Source organism: Marmota marmota, unplaced genomic scaffold (genome assembly GCF_001458135.2).
Source record: "Marmota marmota marmota unplaced genomic scaffold, marMar, whole genome shotgun sequence".
NCBI lineage: Eukaryota > Metazoa > Chordata > Mammalia > Rodentia > Sciuridae > Marmota > Marmota marmota.
The window spans coordinates 230496-249478 of NW_025999969.1; the positions used below are offsets into that span (position 1 = coordinate 230496).

General features: G+C 38.5%; 1 protein-coding gene across 4 annotated transcripts in view; it reads left to right on the forward strand.

Annotated features, from left to right (window-relative positions):
- The first annotated feature begins 5349 nt into the window (after nucleotides 1-5349).
- The window catches only part of Klhl24 (kelch like family member 24), a 38955-nt gene continuing 25321 nt past the window's right edge, over nucleotides 5350-18983 (forward strand). For 2 of the 4 annotated variants that reach the window (XM_015499911.2, XM_048803970.1), the window contains exons 1-3: nucleotides 5351-5500; nucleotides 11764-11825; nucleotides 17017-17997. In XM_015499911.2, the coding sequence (XP_015355397.1) occupies nucleotides 17078-17997 (920 nt within the window). In that variant the 5' untranslated portion in view covers nucleotides 5351-5500; nucleotides 11764-11825; nucleotides 17017-17077. Of the gene's footprint in view, nucleotides 5537-11763; nucleotides 11826-17016; nucleotides 17998-18983 lie in introns of all 4 variants that reach the window. The other 2 variants (XM_015499912.2, XM_048803969.1) reach the window with 2 other exon arrangements.

Below are 18983 nucleotides of genomic sequence, written 5' to 3' on the forward strand. Positions count from 1 at the left end.
ATATTTTATTCAGTCATAAAGAAAAATTAAATTACGTCATTTGCAGGAAAATGGATGGAACTTGAGAATATTAAGTGGAAAGCCAAATTCAGAATGTCAAGAGCCCTATGTTTTCTCTCATAGGTGGGAGCTAAAGAGGAAAAGGAAAAGGAAAAATGGGGGGAATCTCATGAAAATGGAAGGAAGATGAGCAGAGTAGAGGAAAGGGTGCCAGAGAGGGAGAAGAGGAGGGAAAAGGGAAATACTGGGGAATGAAATTGACCAAACTATATTGTTATATTGTGTGTATATATGAATAGGTAACAACAAATTCCACCATTATGTGCAACTACAGTGCACCAATAAAAATATGAAAAAATAAAAATAAATCAAACAAATATTTAGGAGCTTGGGGCATAGCTCAGTGGTAAGAGTACCTGCCTGGCATGTGCAAGGCTCTGGGCTCAAATCCCAGCACCACCTCAAAAATTTTAAAAATAAAAAAATATTTGAGTAGTGCATTCATGCACATAGCTTTTTGTTTGTTTGTTCTTTAATGTCAAAAGATTCCCAAAAGAAACACAGCTCTCCTCAAACACTAAGTCTTCATCCCTTGATCAGGCAACCATGGTTCAAGCTCAGTGATGTGGCCTTTGTGGACATTTGAAGAGCAGAGGCAGACTGCTTTCCCATTCCTGATCTCTCTTCAGAGTATAGGACCCTGGTTGAGTGTTCGGAGGGCTGGCTTTGGTTTTTAGGTTCCTCAATCACTTCATTTCTTCAGGCTTGTTTTTCAAATCTAATTTACATATCACAAATTAGAGTGATTCTTAAACCATCAGTGTGTGGAAACTGCCCTAAGGTCTGCACTAGAGCTTTGGAGAAGTTGCATTGTTCAAAGTGGATGCCCCAAACAGAGCCTCTTGTGATAGCATCAGAAGAGGTACTAAACTGAGAATTCTCAGGCTGGAGATTGTTGTTTCATCCTTAACATGATTTCTTAAGAAACTAGATAAGGTCTTTCAAGAACAGGAGAGGAAGAGTGCTATAGATATTCTTGAATGGCCTAGCCCCTTCCCTGCAGAATTCCTGGAACAGCTGCCCATCAAGCAATCAAAGGGGCGACAAGTGGACAAAACAGACTCTCAGAAACTGCAGGCATTTGGAAGGAGAGAAGTGCCAGCCACAGCAGATCAAATCGGAGTCAGTACATGTCTCCTAAATGTCATGGGGTGGTGAGCCTTGGAGGCAAGAAACTAGAGATTAAATCACGGTCTGCTGGAGCCAGCAGCAGGAACTCAATATGGACTTGAAGCATCTGTGGGACATAATGCTAACCAGAGCCAAGAGCAGAAATGCAGTCATTTCTAGGACTGGCCTAACATTGCGGCCAGAGGCCACAAAAAGGAGAAGACTTTCTTCATAAATGTTCGAAGTTTAGAGGATTTCCCAGCAAGACATGTAAAACGTGCTGCTGGTGTCCCTTGGGGAATTCAGTGTACCTTGAGCAGTCAGAGCAGGAGTCATTTATGGAAAATCTTTTCCCCAAAATCCAACTTATTCTGAGACTGGAGGGACCACTTGGATTCTCACTAGGGGAAATGATTAAGGAAGAAGACATGGAGGTAAAATCAGATGTTTTGAGCTGGGACTGGGGTCACCATGGGAGAAGGATTGTATGTGTGCCGTAGTCTCCTGAAGTCAGAGCCCAGGGCTCATGGTAATGACTACTGTTTTGAGGTGTCCCTCTAAAGCTCCTGCTAATGCAGGAATATTTAGAGGTGAACTTATTAGATTGTGAGAGCTGTAACCCAATCAGTCTATGCTACTTTAATTGAACTGGCTGGATGATAACTGTAGGCAGGTGAGGCATGCCTAGAGGAGGTGGGTCATGTCCTGGAAAGGTGCATCTGTCCTGTGGCCCCTAGTCTCTCTCTTCTCTCTCACTCCTTTCCGATCTCACCACGAGCTAAGCAGTTTTCTTCTACTGGGCCCTTCCCCCTTCTTATGTTGCCTCACTTTAGGCCCAGAGCAAATAATGTAGCCAGTTATTGATGGACAGAGACCTCTTAATTCATGAGCCCCAAATAAACTTTTCCTCCTCTAAGTTGTTCTTGCTGGTATTTTGGTAACCACTCACCCTTATTTGTATTTAGTGTGGCATGTTTGGTCACAAACAAAATCCTAATGCCACCAAGGCACCCACCACCCAGCATTCATCTTCTTCAACCTTGAAGGATAGTTTCAGGAACAAAACAAGGATTACCACCACCCCACTCCATCCCACCCCCATGTGATAGAATGGCCTACCTTTTGCTTCAGTTGTGAGGATGGATACCTTGTGACAGAGTGCACCCATGAAGGAAAAAGCTGTGGGAGCATTGAGGAAACTCACCTTCTAAGTGGCAGAAAATTTCCTTCTTTTCCCATATCTCAAAATGGAAATTTTTCAGCTGTATCTTTCCCCATTGAAATCCAATGCTACAATGTCTAATCCCAAACTCAGCCTGGCTTTGTGGGGCCCATGACTTGCAGATCTGGAGTAGGAGTAGGGGCAAATTAAACCTTTCCTGGGCTGGGACTGTAGCTCAGTGGTAGAGCACTTGCCTGGCATGATTGAGACCCTGGGATAAATCCCTAGCACAGCAAAAAACAAACAAATCAATTTTTCCTGGTAATCTAAATAGTCTAGGTGAGCCAGACCTTCAAAAGGGTTTGAAGGTGATTCATGTCTAACCTCACCAAAGAAGAAGGGAGGGAAGGGAGAGTTCTCAAGATTGGAGAGTCTCAGGTGCCATGAGCAAACAGTGCATTGTATTTACTGTTCCCATCACTCCACACTCTGAGGGGGTATTGTGTAACAGACTTGCTGGGATATTAAATGTGACTGTGGAGGAAAACAGGATGGCGGAGTGGGCAGAGATAATTTGTCATTTATCATATTGTCTTCTGAAGAGCAGAACTCCCTTATTTGAAAGGTAATGAGTATAAAATGAAAATTACAGAAAAATAGATGGGAGGAGGGATGTCTCAGAGGAAGGTGACAGAAAATTCAGAAAGAGAAGAAACCCAAACACATGTATAGGACAAGGCCCCAGAGCCAGGGTGTCTGGTGGGAAAGAGGAGGATCCGAGGGGAGGAAGCAGATTGTTATGGAGTTTTGCAGCATGAGATGTTGTCTAATTCTCTTTTCATAAAGCCTTCAGCAAAATCTCCTTTACTGATACTTTTTAACCAGGATTTGCTGTGAAAGAGGAGCTCAAAGTACTAAGTTTATCAAAGGAAGTGCAAGGACCTCAGGTCACATTCTTAAAGACTGGATTCTTAAAGAGAATCAGAAAGTTCTAAAGAAGAGGCGGCACCAGGACGGGCCTTATAGGATGCTCAACATTTCTGCTACAATTGCAGACATGGGAGACTCCAAGGGCTAGAGGCCAAGAAGGGAGGCAGGGAGGTCTGAAAGTACATGAAATGTCTAAGGAGAAGACACTACTATTGTCTTCAGGGGAATAAGAGCAGGATGGCAGAACTATGGATGCTTAGCCAACTTCAGATCTCAAGAGCAGTAGTGCATTTTATGGAAAGCAAAACTAGGACCACTGCATGGGACTGGCAAGAAGACAGATTATGGCACAATATACTGTTATCTCTGAAAGAAGAAATAGGACTGAAGAACCTCTGGCTCCCTCCAACTTCAGTTGTCTACCTCCTTCAAATGACCAGGCGGACCTGGATTGAAAACACTGCACCAAGGAAAACACAATCTCACTCAGTTTCAGTAGATTTCCCTTGGACTTGACAGCTCTGCATCTGTTCCAGTTGAGGAAAAGTTTACTGCCCAACCATGCTCACTGATTTATGGAGTTAGTATAACCCCGAGGTCCCACCACCAATGCTGAAGTCACCCATATTCTGGCTGCCTGAGGAGCCCCACCCACCAGCAGGCCTCTACCTATATGCCAGGACTATCCTGCCTGCTGAGGATCCCTCCCTCCCTTCCTATCTCAGAGTTGTGAGTGATCACTCCTGCATTATTTTCCCCACAGTGTCTGAGGACCTCAGGCCCACAACTGCATGTGGAGCCCAGGAGGTATGGAAGAGATTGTTATAATTGATTAAATAAATTAGTTGTTCTTTTCTTGTTAAGCTTTTATTTTAGGCCTGTCTAAATCCCCCTTATGATGGATGAGGACATGTATGGTTTTATGCCCCACAGTTTCTGGCACTTAATGTAAGATATCATGGGCTGGGAATGCCATTCACTTTAGACACTTTGCTCAATCTAGAAGGTATGGTTAAGAGATCCTGGACTTCTGACAAAAGCCAGCCAAGGTAAGGATTCTTAACTACATCAGCCTCTCAGATCTCTGTGGGGACTGGTCAAGCCAGAATGGTAAGCAGTTTTATTTCAGGCCTAGCCAAGAACTCTAGGGAAGTAAAGAAAACCTTTCCTTCTCTAAAATAAGTACTCAACAAATATCAGACATTTTCATTTTTGATCATTTTAATAAGAGATACAAAAAAAAGACCTAAAAATACATCTTAAAGACCTGAATACCGACCTTCCATATTATTTTCACCTCTGGTCATTGAACACATCTCCTTATTTAATATAGGTATTAATGAAGTGTATTCATGTAGTGTATTAGAGCGATGACTTATAATTTTGATTTGAGAAACCAAAACCTAGTTAAATGGTTTCAAAATCAGTAGGTTAAAAAAAAAAAAAGATTTGCAGAAACAAAAGAACAAAAATAATGCCTCTCAGAGAGAGTCTATCTACCCTGGAAAATAGAGATTTGGGACAACTTTGTTCAACTTGCATGCGCGTTCAAAATAAAAAGTAGGCTAAGATTTGATACCAGTGGCATTAATAGATTTACCAAGAAAGGTAGTTTCTCTTGCGCCTTCTAGTGACCAGGGTTTTAGTCCCTTTACCCTTCAGTCCCTCAGATTTTCCAATTATATATCAAAGAGTTAAATTAAAAGATCTTAAGTCTCATAGCTCTAAGCTGTAAGGTTCTGTGAATTCCTGGTGTGTGGGGGTGGTGGTGGTGGTGTTTGTTTTTCGCTTTGTGCCTTGAGACCTGGAAAAGGCTTTGAGGGCAATAAACAGCCGCCGCAGTTTTCTCATCAAGGCTCTTTGCACGTGATGCATTTCCTTCACTGGTCTCTATCTAAAACAAAGTGTTTCAAGTCAGCAGCCCTAGCACTGCGTCTTGCCACTCTGGGCACTTAGTACTCGCTTTATGGTGGAGACTCAGGTGGCCCCGGGGGTCATCTGTGAGGGAAGGAGAACTACAACTCCCAGGGTTCCCCAGGTGGGGACGCCCATCCGATTGGCCAGGGGTCGGTGACGTTCAGTGTTTTGGCCCCAACGGTCACATGTTTCCTTTGTTGTGAGCTGCGGCCGAGACTGGTGTTTCGCGGAGACGCCGGCGCTGGAGAGTGCGTTGCGCCGCCGGCCGCTGAGGGACCGCAGGGCCCGCCGCTGCTGGCCGCTTCCAGCCTTCGCCGAGAGGTACCCGGGGATGACAGCTCCGGGACCGGCCGAAAGGCGAGGAATCGGCCAGAGCCTGGGACCTCGGGGCGGAGGGGCGGCCGAGGTCCTGGCCGCGGGTGTCACGGGTGGGAAGCTTGCGGCGGCCGGCCTCTCAGAGCCAGACTAGGGGTCTGCGGAGGAACTGCGGCTGGGCCTGCAGGGCCCTTTTCTGAGGCGAGGGGCCACCGAGGTGAACCTGGGGGTCTCCAGCCCCGGCTGGANTCCCCACCTTCCCACCACTCCAAGCCTAGGCGTCTTAACTTAGTTCCCAGTGTCCCCGCCCCAAGTTCTCGATGCCCAGGGCCAAGACTCTTAAGGCGGCCAGGATTGGCGCCTGCGGCGATTGTGGGTGGGGCCCGGCGGCGAGTTCGAGTTTTTGTTGGCGATCGTCACGTTGCTAGGTAGGCCTGCCCTAGTCAGTTCTTCCCGCCCCCTTGAAGGTGATCTGGAGGACGCGCGGGAGCGCGCCCTGGCCGCTGTGGGGCCCGGCGGTGGGGGTGAGGGCGGCGCGCGCCCCCGTGCTGGCCGCCAGGGGCCTCCGCGGTGGCGCTGGCTTCTCGCGGTTTCTGTAGGCGGTTCTGGCCACGCAGCTGACTGCAGCTGCGTCCCGCCCTCCGAGGACCGGAAAATTAGCACCCTGTAACTGCTGTCGCTTTATCTGCCGAGATGGTGCAGAGGAAGTCCTGCGAATTTGTTCTTGCCTGTTCTGTAAACAGGGCTTAGATGGCTAAATACAGGGCACGTTTTGGGGGGCTTCGCAGTTACCCCTGAGGCAGTGACTGTTCACAGTTGATTTAAGTGGATTTTAATGATTAATTGCTTTTGTTGGCAGCTTCATAAACACCATCTTAGTATTTGCAGCCACAGACCTTTTTAAATCCACCAGCTGGTTGATTTTTATTAGGTTTGTAAACTAGATTTAAAATGTACACATTGTCTGTTAAGACCGTTAATGGTTAGATTTAAAAGATTGCTTTAAAAAATGATGGTTTGAGGATACGTCCATGAAAATTAAAGATTCTTATATAACCCTGCTCAGATGAGTTATTTTCCTCCTTCCGGGGATTCTAGCTCACATCAATGTTTGAGCTAATTCAGTTTTGAGAAGGGAATTGCAGATGTGTTTGAAAACTGTAAATTAAGATAATAAAATCTGGGAGGCCAGTTTTAACCATAGTGTATTAAAGGTGGTTTTCTTAATCTTTTGAGCAAATAGGGTACTTGGGTTTTAACAGATTTTCTTTTCTGTAAATCTGTAATAGTTCACCCAAGACTTAAATATGTTTTTTAAAGAAAAAACATGGAGCTCTCCTGGGTGAAGCAGGAATTGAATGTGAATCCTTCTTATTGGTTATACATTCTTAACATATTTTAAAAATTCGAGTAGAGATGGCTGCACTGGAATGAGCAGCTGCTGTGATCCGAACTCCCTCATAAGTAGTGCATGGAAGGCATTTAATATATTTAAACAAGTACAAATGCAACTAACCTTTCTAAAAATTAAAGCCACCACTTGATAAAGACCTTTTTATTTAAACAAAGCCTTATGACTTAGTACCTGAACAGGAAGAAGAAATAGTATCCTGAGTTAGGGCTGTTGTCAACTTTATCTTAAACTTTCCTGTTTTTTGTCCAAGTTGTTAAAATTTTAACAACACACACACACACACACACCCTCCTGGAGATTGAACCCAGGACCTCCCATGCTAGGTAAGCACTCTACCATAGAGCTACATCCCTAGCCCTTTTTATTTTAAGACAGGGTCTCTAATTGGAGCTAGCCTCCAACTTTTGATCCTCCTGCCTCAGCCTCCGGAATTGCAGGAGATATAGCCTGCAGTACTGAGCCAGGCTCAATATACTTTTTTTTTTTTTTAATATTTATTTTTTAGTCATAGGTGAACACAGTATCTTTATTTTATTTTTATATGGTGCTGAGGATCAAACCCAGTGCCTCACGCATGGTAGGCGAGAGCTATACCTCTGAGCAACCCCAGCCCCTACTTTTTTTTTAACTTCCTTGTTTTTCTGCCATTTCATGAAAACTCAAAGGTCAAGTCTTTGAAAAATAAACACTACAATATATCCCGTTAGTGATATCAGTTGTTTTTGTAAATACTTTCCTCTTATCTGGAAATTTAGGACCTCTTTTTTTTCAATAGTTATTTAAGTATGTTGTACAATGAAAAATGTGAGTAAAATATAAATATGAAAAATACAACCTATATGATTTTTTTCTTCTGTTATGACAACAAGAAAACATTATACAACAACTGTATGTTTTAAAATCCCTAGCCTTTCTGTCATGAAAAACATAATAAGCAAGGTGCCAGGGTGCATTCTTGTAGGCCTAGCTAATACACAGGCTGGGGTGAGAGGGTCACTTTAGCCTAGGAAATCAAGAGCAGCCTAGGCAGCAGAGTCAGACCCTGGCTAAAAAAGGGGGTTGGGGGAAGGGACATGGAGGGATAGTGAGAGGAAAAAAAGAAACAAGACACAGAAGAAAAATCAATAGCTAAATTTTTTTAAAGTGGAGTCTGCCTAAATCACCCAAGAGCTATAATCTTTCAGCATTTGGCACATCTTAATACTCAAATTTGTGTTTTAAAATGGCTAGGCTTTGCTCTTTACCGAAGTTTCTAAAAGTTATTTCTTTTAATAATTTATGTCACCACTAAGGTAAGTAAAAATCACTGTTTGGGGCTGGGGAAGTGGCTCAGTATTAGAGCATTTGCCTGGCATTTGTGAGGCCATGGGTTAGATCCCCAACACTGGAAAAAAATAAAATCACTGATTTACAAGTCTGACTCTGCTGCCTTTTATACATAAAAAAAACTCATTTAGCGTACTCAGATTTCTCAAATTTGTTCAAGTGACAGAGTTTCTGGTGGCACCTTGCAGAGTTAATTCTAATAAACAACACAAAACAGTTTTGCTAAAGAAACCATAACTATGTCATATATATAGTTTTTCAACTTTGTGTGTGTGTAACTGGGGATTGAACCCAGGATGTTCTGCCACTGAACTACATCTTTAGCCCCTTTTATTTTATTTTGAAACAAGGTGTTGCTAAGTTGCCCGGGCTGGCTTCCAACTGCCTTAGCCTCCTGAATTGCTGAGATTACAGGTGTTCGCCACCATGCCTAGTAGTTCTTTCAATTTTAAAATTAAAAAAAAAAAAAAAAAAGCAGTATAATACTACATGTCAGCAGGATAAAGCCAAATGACATTAAATTTTTGTGTCAGATCTAGTGAGAAACAAGTATAGGCCCAGCAGGTATAATGTCTGATGGGTCAACATTCTTTTTTTTTTTTTCCCTTACCTTCCTTTTAGGGGTTGGGAAGTATTCTCTAGTCAAGTTTTAAGACAGATGAACATGGTAGCACACATCTGTAATTAAAGTGGCTCTGAAGAGTGAGGCAAGAGGATCCCAAGTTGGAGGACAGCCTCAGCAATTTAGCAAGACCTCTCAGCAACTCAGATCCTGCCTCAAAATTAAAAAAAATATATATATAAAAAATTAATAAAGACTGGAGAAATAACTCAGTGGTAAAGAGCCAGAGCCCATAGGTTCATTCCCCAGTGCCAAAAAAAAAAGAAGTTTTAAGGCAAGGGAGAGAAACACTTGGGGGGGATTCAGTTTTTTCCTTGTGCCTTTGAAGACAGTATTCTTTTTAAATTATAGAATCATTGTTTAAGCTTCCTATATTTTTCACCATCAGACACTTTTTAAATTTTTCTCTCACCAAAGTGTATTATTTATCTAAGATTCTAGTTGACATAAGATAATCACTAGTTATATATCTAGCAAAAAACTAAAGATTTTAGTTGGTTTCAGATGTATCTTAAAGGGCTAAATCTGGTCTTGGTGGTTCCATTAAGAAACTGGAAATACTGAAAATTTCTTGAAGACTGGACTTTAAATATTGATTTTGTAAAACTTGCTTTAGGAACCACTTCTCCAGAATAATAACTTTAAATTGAAAATTTAACAGAGCATATTTATAATTTTTAAAAAGTAGTCATCAGGCTAGGAACTGTGATACATGCCTGTAATCCCAGTGACTCAGGAAGCTGAGGCAGGAGGATTGCAAGTTTGAGGCCAGCCTCAGCAACATAGTGGAGCCCTGTCTCAAAATGTAGCTCAATGATAAAAGTACCCATGGGTTCAATCCCCTGTGTCCCCCCCCCAAAAAAAAGTGGTCATCAAGAGCTATAAGTAGCTTAATGGTAAAGCAAGTAGTTAGTCACCATACGTGAGTCCCTGGGTTTAATTCCCAGCATTGAAAGAAAGAACAGTGGTCATCAAATAACTAAATTAGTTATGAGACACTAGAGTGAAAAAAAATCTGAAGTTTATAAAAACTGCTTGGTTTTATATAGTATGGCTTCTTTTGAATTACTGTATATTTTCAAAGATAAATCTCTTCTTGATATTTATCCTTTTTTTTTTTTAATCTTTATTTTGTTTGTTTTTATGTGGTGCTGAGGATCTAACCCAGTGCCTCACATGTGCAAGGCACATGCTCTGCCACTGAGCCACAACCCCAGCCCAGTAGTTAACCTTTCTTGTTGCTGCTGTGTTGTTTTTCATCCGTGGTTAAATTTAAGAAAATGGAGTAGTATAGAGCATAGCATGTGGATTCACTACCACAAGATGTAGGGGCTGTGCTAATCAGGATGTTGTTGGTTTCCTATGTTTTTTGATAGTCTTTAGAAGGCCCTCATTAATCCATACTATCTTTATGGCTGATAGTAACTTCTTTGTTTAGAATTCCTTTATTCTACAGGAAAAAGAATCTTGTTGCATTATAACAATATGATAGATCACTTTTGGTATTACATATTCCTTAAGACTGTACTCTGACTTACTCTGGCCCTTGGCCTTAGAAGGTCAGTATTACCTACAAGTCCTGCAGAAAATGTCCAGGTGAATTGCCTTGCCCTTTCTACTCTATAAGGTATCCTTCTAGACTAGATGAGTCATGCTTCAGAAGGCTCTCTTCCAATTTGCACCTGTGTTGTCTGCTAGAGAAATGCTGAGAATTTGAATCTATTTTAGTATCTGTCTTGGAGTTCTTATTTGATTCTGGTCTTAGCCAGCCCTGCAAGGTCTGAAATTGGATCTGAATCCAACATTTGCAATCCCATTGCCAGGCACAGACTAGGGTATCTATAAATGTTTCTGGAATTGACCTGAATCTTTTGATTGACTCAGGATCTAATTGTCCACTTGGAAACACTTACTTAGCCCCTGTTTTGACCAAGTTACAATATTCTTTATCAGGGGTGCCTGTCAGACAGACTTCTGAAAATGAGGAAACACACAGGATAACACTCAGACTGGATAAAAAAAAAAATGTGTATATATGTTTAAGAAAAAATCAGTTGATAGTTTATATTTGGTTTGAGGGTCAACTTTTGAATTTGCCTGAGCTTGTCTAGAATTTACGAGTTCTATTTATAAAAATCTGGGCCTGAAACCAGGGCCACTTATATTTAAATACTCTTGCTAGTCTGTGCACAGCTCGAATTTCTGATATTTTCTCTTTAAGTATTCCTCACCTTCCCTTCCACCAAAATAAATAAATAAATAAATAAAAGCAGTGAATTAGTCAGTTGCTATAGGCATTATGTCTGTAAGGTTCAACAAAGCAGAAGAAATGCACATTTACATATCTCAAAAACAATTATTTAATAAACAGATTATATATTAAAATTTTAATTAAGGATTTTAAAACAGGTTTTTTTTTCATGAATTCTTGAGCTTTTCTCATTGGTTTCATAGTACATAATATATAGTAGCTAAACTGTTTATGTCTGATAATATTGACAGACTGATAATTTTTAATGGCACCAAACTCAGATGAACATCAATTTCCAGATATTCCTCAAATATTCAAAGCACAATTATCACAGCATATGTAGTTTTTCATCTCACTGCTACATTTAGCTTCCTGTTGCCTTGAATGTTTGTTTATTCATCTTTTACTCAAGAAATCTTATTGCAGGATAAAATTGTCAAGTAAGGAAGCTGATAAATAAGAAAACTAATCTGTATATCAAAGAGCATAAAATTATTAATCTGCTTAAGGAAGTGTTTTTCTTATGACTTTCTATGAAAAAGTGAGCTTCCAGTTAGAAACTAAAATCTATTTCAACACATTAGTATATAATGCTAATAACTGTACTTAAATAATTAATATTTGATTTATATGTATCTGTTCTCCATTTATTTTAGGTGTGGAAATTAAAACAACATAAATATTTTGACTGAGGGCTTTGCAAACAAATGCTAAAAAGGTATATTTGTAATATTTATAAACTATCTAAACATTGTTATTAGAGAATTTAAGCCATTTTCCTTTCTTTAGCCAGGGATTTCTTATGCCAGTCAAAGTAACAAGGAGCAGTTCTCTCTATTAGATCATAAAGAAATGCCATGTCACAATTATTTCTGTTGCTAAATATTTAGCCACTCCTTTCTGTTCTTTCCTGAGAGCCTCAGTTCTTCTGCGTTTTTCTCCAGTCTTGGAGATACCAAGATACATTATTTTCACTCATTTTTCTGGGACCTAGGCCAAATACATGTAATTTTATATTTACCTAGCAATCAGAAAGTAGGTCTGTCACATGAGTTCTACAGCTGAAAATAAATCCTAGAATGTCCTTAACCAGAATAATCTTAAGAAAGGCCATTCTTTTCAAATGAAGAGTGTAGCTCCAGGAATAAAACTCCTAAAAAAAAAAATGAGGGAAATAAAGAAGGAAATACTAGCTTTTCCTGATAAGTCATGTAACTTTGGCAGCTAGTGAGTATCTTGACAGTCTGGTCACACTTGTGCTCACTAACATATCTCTATACAACTTTCAGTCATTATTTTTCTTTGGAACAAATATGTTCCTACTGTTTTATCCAGAGATTCCTAATTACTTGCTTACTTTTTCCTGGTAAGAAATAATTATGCTTTGATATTTGCAAAATTTTTAGAAGAATTCACTGTGTAATCTTCTGTTTTGTTTGATTAAGTATGAGTTCATTTTTAAAATTTTTTTTAATTGTTGATAGAACTTTATTTTTATTTATTTATATGTGGTGCTGAGAATCAAATCCAGTGCTTCACACATGCTAGGCAAGTGCTCTACCACTGAGCTATAACCTCAGCCCATGAGTTCATTTTTTATAAACCTGGAATCTATATTTAATACATACTTTGATACATGATTAAACTTTTGTTTTCCTTTTTAACCATTTCTGGTTAAAATTAAGTACTTTAGTTGAATAAAGTGGAAAGGTTAATAAATTACACCTGGAAGCCCAAAAGATGCATTTTGAAATACATCCACATTTCTAAGATGCTTCTGTGCAAATCCTTTACCCGGTCATAAATAGAGTTCTTATTTAGTGTTGTTTTGGAGACTGGTTAATGGAGAGTTCTTAGGAAGTCCAGAGAAAGCAAAAATATCCCCCAAAATCATGAGATAGTAGGCCATAGTTGCTTAAATGGATCTATCTGGTCTATGAGATTGCCTATCTTATATACAAAGCAGTAAACAAGTGTCTTATTGCCATTAACCACTTTGTAATCAGGTGATTTTATGTGTTCTAATACAGAATTCTCAGTTGGAGAATAAGACCTCTTTTATCAGTCAGTAAATCAAGGAATCATCTATGAGAATAAGGGACCGAAAATAGTAAAAAGACCCTTAACTCAAAGTTTTAATCAGTCTTATAGTAATACTTAATTCACTCAATATGTGCTTTTGTCAGCTTTTTTGCAGCTGTGGCCAAATGACCTGCAAGAACAACATAGAGACAGAAAAGTTTATTTGGTTCTCAGGGTTTTAGAGATGGCCAACTCTATTGCTATGGGCCCAGAAGGACGTGGCAGAGGAAAACAGCTCAGAATATGGCAACAAGGAATCAGAAAGCTTTGCTCACCAAAGGCATGCCCCCATGACCTACCTCCTCCAGCCATTCCCTGCCTGCCTCCAATTAACACCCAGTTAATACAGTCAAGTGGATTAATGCACTGATTCAGTTAAGGTTCATAACCCAGTCATTTTACCCCTAGACTTTCTCGAATTATCTCATACATGAGCTTTTGGGAGTCACCTCAGTCGAAACCATAACAATATAGTGTCACCAAATTTTGATACAGTAAGGTCATCAGACAAAGCAGAATGTCATTTCACATTATTTTCCTACTTATCCATGCTAGCCAAAGGGAAATTCTTACAATATACTAATTTGTTTTGATTTCAAACACATTTCATTGAAAGTTATAAAAAAAGAAAACTATAGAGAAAGAATGGTCAAAAAGTTTTTATTATTGTTAACACCAGTAATCATGCAGCACTAGTCACAGTCACAATAGCTTGTACAAATTGCTTAAACTTGAAATGTAATAAGAATTTAAATTAGGTATTATAAAGAATAAGTTCTTGATTTAGATGGCTGACTTGTGGGTATTCAGTCATTATTTGAACTTATATTAGTAAAGCATTAAGATTGAAATATGAATTATATTCCATGTCACCACAGTTTATCATAATTGAAATGTTCCCCAGTTATCACTTGTGATATTACATACTTAAGTTTCAACAACAAAATTAACATTCAGGCACAGGGGGATAGATTTTGGTGTATAGAAGTATCATTGAAGATAACTTTAAATTAAGACCATAATTTATATTTATTCTCCTGCTTAAGATGAAAAGTTCCGTATGGGAACTTGGAATTTGGAAGTGACTCTATGCACTGTAAATGGATTTTTAAAAATTTTTATTCTTTAGATATTCATGACAGTAGAGTACATTTTTACACATTATACATACATAGAGTATAACTTATTCTAATTAGGATGTCATTCTTACGATTGTACATAATGTGGAGTGTCACTGGTGGCATATTCATATATGAACATAGGAATGGTATGTCTGATTCATTCTGTCTTTCCTATTCCCATCTCTCCTTCCTTCCCATCATTCCCCTTTGTCTAATCCACTGAACTTCTATTCTTCCTTTCCCCTACTTAACTGTGTGTTAGCCTCCGCTTATCAGAGAATGTACATGGATTTTTAAGTTTTAAACCATGTATAAATGTATGTGCACATGAACATACACACATTTACATGGGCAACCATAACGCAACTAGTTAGATGACCTACAATGAGGCAAATACGAACTCTGTATGTAATCAGTGATAATAAATTTTAAAACTTAATCATAAGGTTGGGGGTGTAGCTCAGTGGTAGAATGAGTACAAGACCCTGGGTTCAATCCCAAGCACCAAACAAACAAAGCAAATAATAAAATACTTTAAACTCAGATTACCTTTTTATTCATTTAGGTAATTTTCTCTGTCAAATGAGATAAAGACTAAAGTAAAATAATAATCTTTTCATATGGGATCACATTATTACGATTCAGAGGCAGGATGCTGGTATCTCAAAAGTCCTAAAATGACTGAAAAGTATAATGCTCTTTGGTCTCCTCTAAGAATTCTGGCAAAAAACAAAAACAGGAAGTTCTTGGAAATCTACCAGGTTACACTTGATTAACTGTTAGGATCTGTGACCTAACAAGAATAATTTAGAGAAGGAAAAACTTACTTTAGCTCACAGTTTCAAAGGTCTCAGTTCGTGGTCCGCTAAGTCCATCACTTTGGATCTGAGATGAGGCAGAATATCCTAGCCGAAGGACCCAGTGGAGGAAAGCTGGTCAGCTCATGGCAGTCAGGAAGCAGAGAGAAGGAAAGATGCTAGGGATAAAATATAAACCCCAAAGGTACATCCCCAGTAACCTACTTCCTCTAGCCACACTCTACCTGCCTACACAGTACAGTAGTCCTTTCCAACTATTAATCCATCAAATGATATAACCCACTGATTAGGTTATAGCTTTCATAATCTGTTCATTTCACCTCTGAACATTCCTACATTAATAGGAGCTTGGCAGGGGAGGCATCTCATATACAAAGCATAACAGGAGCTAAAAATCTGTTTGATGCAACCACAGAGGTTTTATTTGCTATATGAATTAAAAAACAAAACAGAAATGTGGAAAGAGAATAAAACAGGATAAAGATGATAAATAACATGGAAAAAAAAGAGAATATATAATAGAACAAGTTATTCCTGATTTTGTTACTACATATTTACTTCTTTGTGCCACTTAAGAATTTTTCAAATGTGGTACAATTTAATACATAAAAGTATATACAATATATACAGTCTTATATTAAGATTATTAACTCTCAAAGCTCAGTTTTATTTGCAGCTTATGAATATAGGATGGCATCTCATTTTTTTAGATTACCCACAAGGTCCTTTAGGTACCTTCTTGTTGCTACCATACTTAGGCCTGAAATTCTGATTGATGAGATATTTCAAGAAGTTGGAACTTTTAGAAGGGGTTGTGCATAAGATTGTGAGGCTATGGAACTAGATAAGCATTACTTCCAGTACTATTAACTCAATTAATAATACATTTTAAATCATGTATCATTTTCTGGAGATGTGGAAAGAGAATAGGAGCAGAACTCCCTTAAAATTAGCATCATAGAGAACTGATGTCTGTAGCCAAGCGCCTAAATCCATTGGTTACTTATTCACAGTCATCTTTGGGAATCTGTGGGGTGTTTCTTATTAGCGAAAGGGAGGATGGCCATGAATGTTTTAATTTTTTAAAACAAAGCACTACCTATTTATAGTGGAAATTTTGAGGAAAATAGAGAAGGTAAATAAATCACTTAATTTTTAGACAGATATGCCTCCTTTTCTATCCCTAGATGCACTACTATATAAATTTTTTATTAGCATATGTTTTGTGATCTACTTTTTCATTTACTATCTGGATAATACCTCACCATGTCAATAAGTAGCCTATATACTTTACAATGACTACATAGACTGTGTTCCATCTTTAAGATATTCTATGGTTTATAATCTATAGTAGGGCTGTTAAGTTGTTTTAAGTATTTTCTATTAATATGGCATTGAACATCTATAGATAAGACTTTCCATACAATCTTGTTTATTTCCTTAAGAGAGATTATTAGAGATGTGGGTTAGACAGTATATATATTTTTAAAGTCTGTTGATATATTTAGATAAAATTCTTATCCAGCAATGCTGTATTAAGATAATAACTATTTATATTAGGATCAAATTCTTCATCATTCTGACTTCTCTGTAGTCCCTCAGTAGAATGAAACCCAACTGTAAAAAGAGAGACAGAAAGTTACTTATAATTGAAAAACACATAGTATCTTTTCAGCTGGGGAACTTCAAGACTACAAATTACCCTTAATGTTCTAATTAGGTAAATACAAATTTTTCTTTTATTAATGGTTGTTAAAACGAGATAGTCTCATATACCCTACGTGAAATTTATTAATCATGTGGTTTATATATTTACATCAAAATGAAATTATGTAATTTGAATATTGAATTTTTTACATATTGAAATTCTTTCCTTTTTTTATTTTAGACACATAAAGAAGACCCCTATCAATCATTTCTCAACAATTATATAGTCAACTAATGTAACAATGGTACTAATATTGGGACGCAGACTAAACAGAGAGGATCTTGGGGTGCGTGATTCCCCAGCAACTAAGCGTAAAGTTTTTGAAATGGACCCTAAATCTCTGACAGGTCATGAGTTTTTTGACTTCTCTTCAGGATCATCCCATGCTGAAAACATACTCCAGATATTTAATGAGTTCCGAGACAGCCGCTTATTCACAGATGTTATCATCTGTGTGGAAGGAAAGGAGTTTCCTTGCCATAGAGCTGTTCTTTCAGCCTGTAGCAGCTACTTCAGAGCTATGTTTTGTAATGACCACAGGGAAAGCCGAGAAATGTTGGTTGAGATCAATGGTATTTTAGCTGAAGCCATGGAATGTTTTTTGCAGTATGTTTATACTGGAAAGGTGAAGATCACTACAGAGAACGTTCAATATCTCTTTGAAACCTCAAGCCTCTTTCAGATTAGTGTTCTCCGTGATGCATGTGCCAAGTTCTTGGAGGAGCAACTGGATCCTTGTAATTGCTTAGGAATTCAGCGCTTTGCTGACACCCATTCACTCAAAACACTCTTCACAAAATGTAAAACCTTTGCATTACAGACTTTTGAGGATGTGTCCCAGCATGAAGAATTTCTTGAGCTTGACAAAGATGAACTTATTGATTATATTTGTAGTGATGAACTTGTTATTGGTAAAGAGGAGATGGTTTTTGAAGCAGTCATGCGTTGGGTCTATCGTGCTGTTGATCTGAGAAGACCATTGTTACATGAGCTCCTGACACATGTGAGACTCCCTCTTTTGCATCCCAACTACTTTGTTCAAACAGTCGAGGTGGACCAATTGATCCAGAATTCTCCTGAGTGTTACCAGTTGTTGCATGAAGCAAGACGGTACCACATACTTGGGAATGAAATGATGTCCCCAAGGACTAGGCCACGCAGGTGAGAAGATTTACAAATATAGATAATAAAATTTTTTAAAATAGTTTTAAATCTCCTGAATCCAAACTCAGTGTAGTCATTTATTTGTATAGTTTACATGCAGTTTTTGTACAGTTGAATATTTATTTTGGATTATGTAAATAATGAAAAGGAAGACTAGTGAAGACTGCATTCAACAATGCATTTTTTAAAATATTGTTTTGTAGTTGTAGATGGGCAGAATGCCTTTATTTTATTTGTTTATTTTTATATGGTGCTGAAGATCGAACCCATTGCCTCACACATGCTGGGCAAGCGCTCTGCCACTGAGCTACAGCCTCCACACAGCAATGCATTTTTTTTTGATAATGTTGTCCTGAGCTATCAGAGAGTGTTACAAAGGGTCTTTGCCACTGTGCTTGTCTCAACATATTACTACTAATTTCTCTTAACCTTTGTAAGACCTCAAACCTTTCCACTTTTCTTTCCAAGGAATTTTTGAATACAGAGTAGCTAAATGGTAGGCTCCCTTAAGAGTGAACAAATTATGTTATGTGGGTGTATGAATTTGGCACAATGAGTCCACTGTTATGTATAATCATAATGTACCAGTAAAAATAAATTGAAGAAACAATAAGCTTGCTTACTTAGACTGCCTCTACTTATTAAAAACAATTTGCACATCCACAGACTGACCTTTGTCCTCCAAGACTGAACATGGAATTTAGAGGTGAAGTAAGTAAACTGGTATGCAAAGTGAATTCACAGATGTAAAATTCAGGTCTCCAACCTTTTATAAATGCCATAGTTACTATACTTAATGTCAGTCTCAATTTTTTAATCTTTTTTCTGATATGAAATTATATCATGCTTTAGAACTTGTGCAATTTATTAGCATTGCACTGTATTTGTGTCTTCTTAGAAAAGGTTATTTCTGTAAAACACCTTTTGATTTTGATTGACAAAATATAGAAAAAATAAATTTTCATGCCTTATTAATAGAAAAA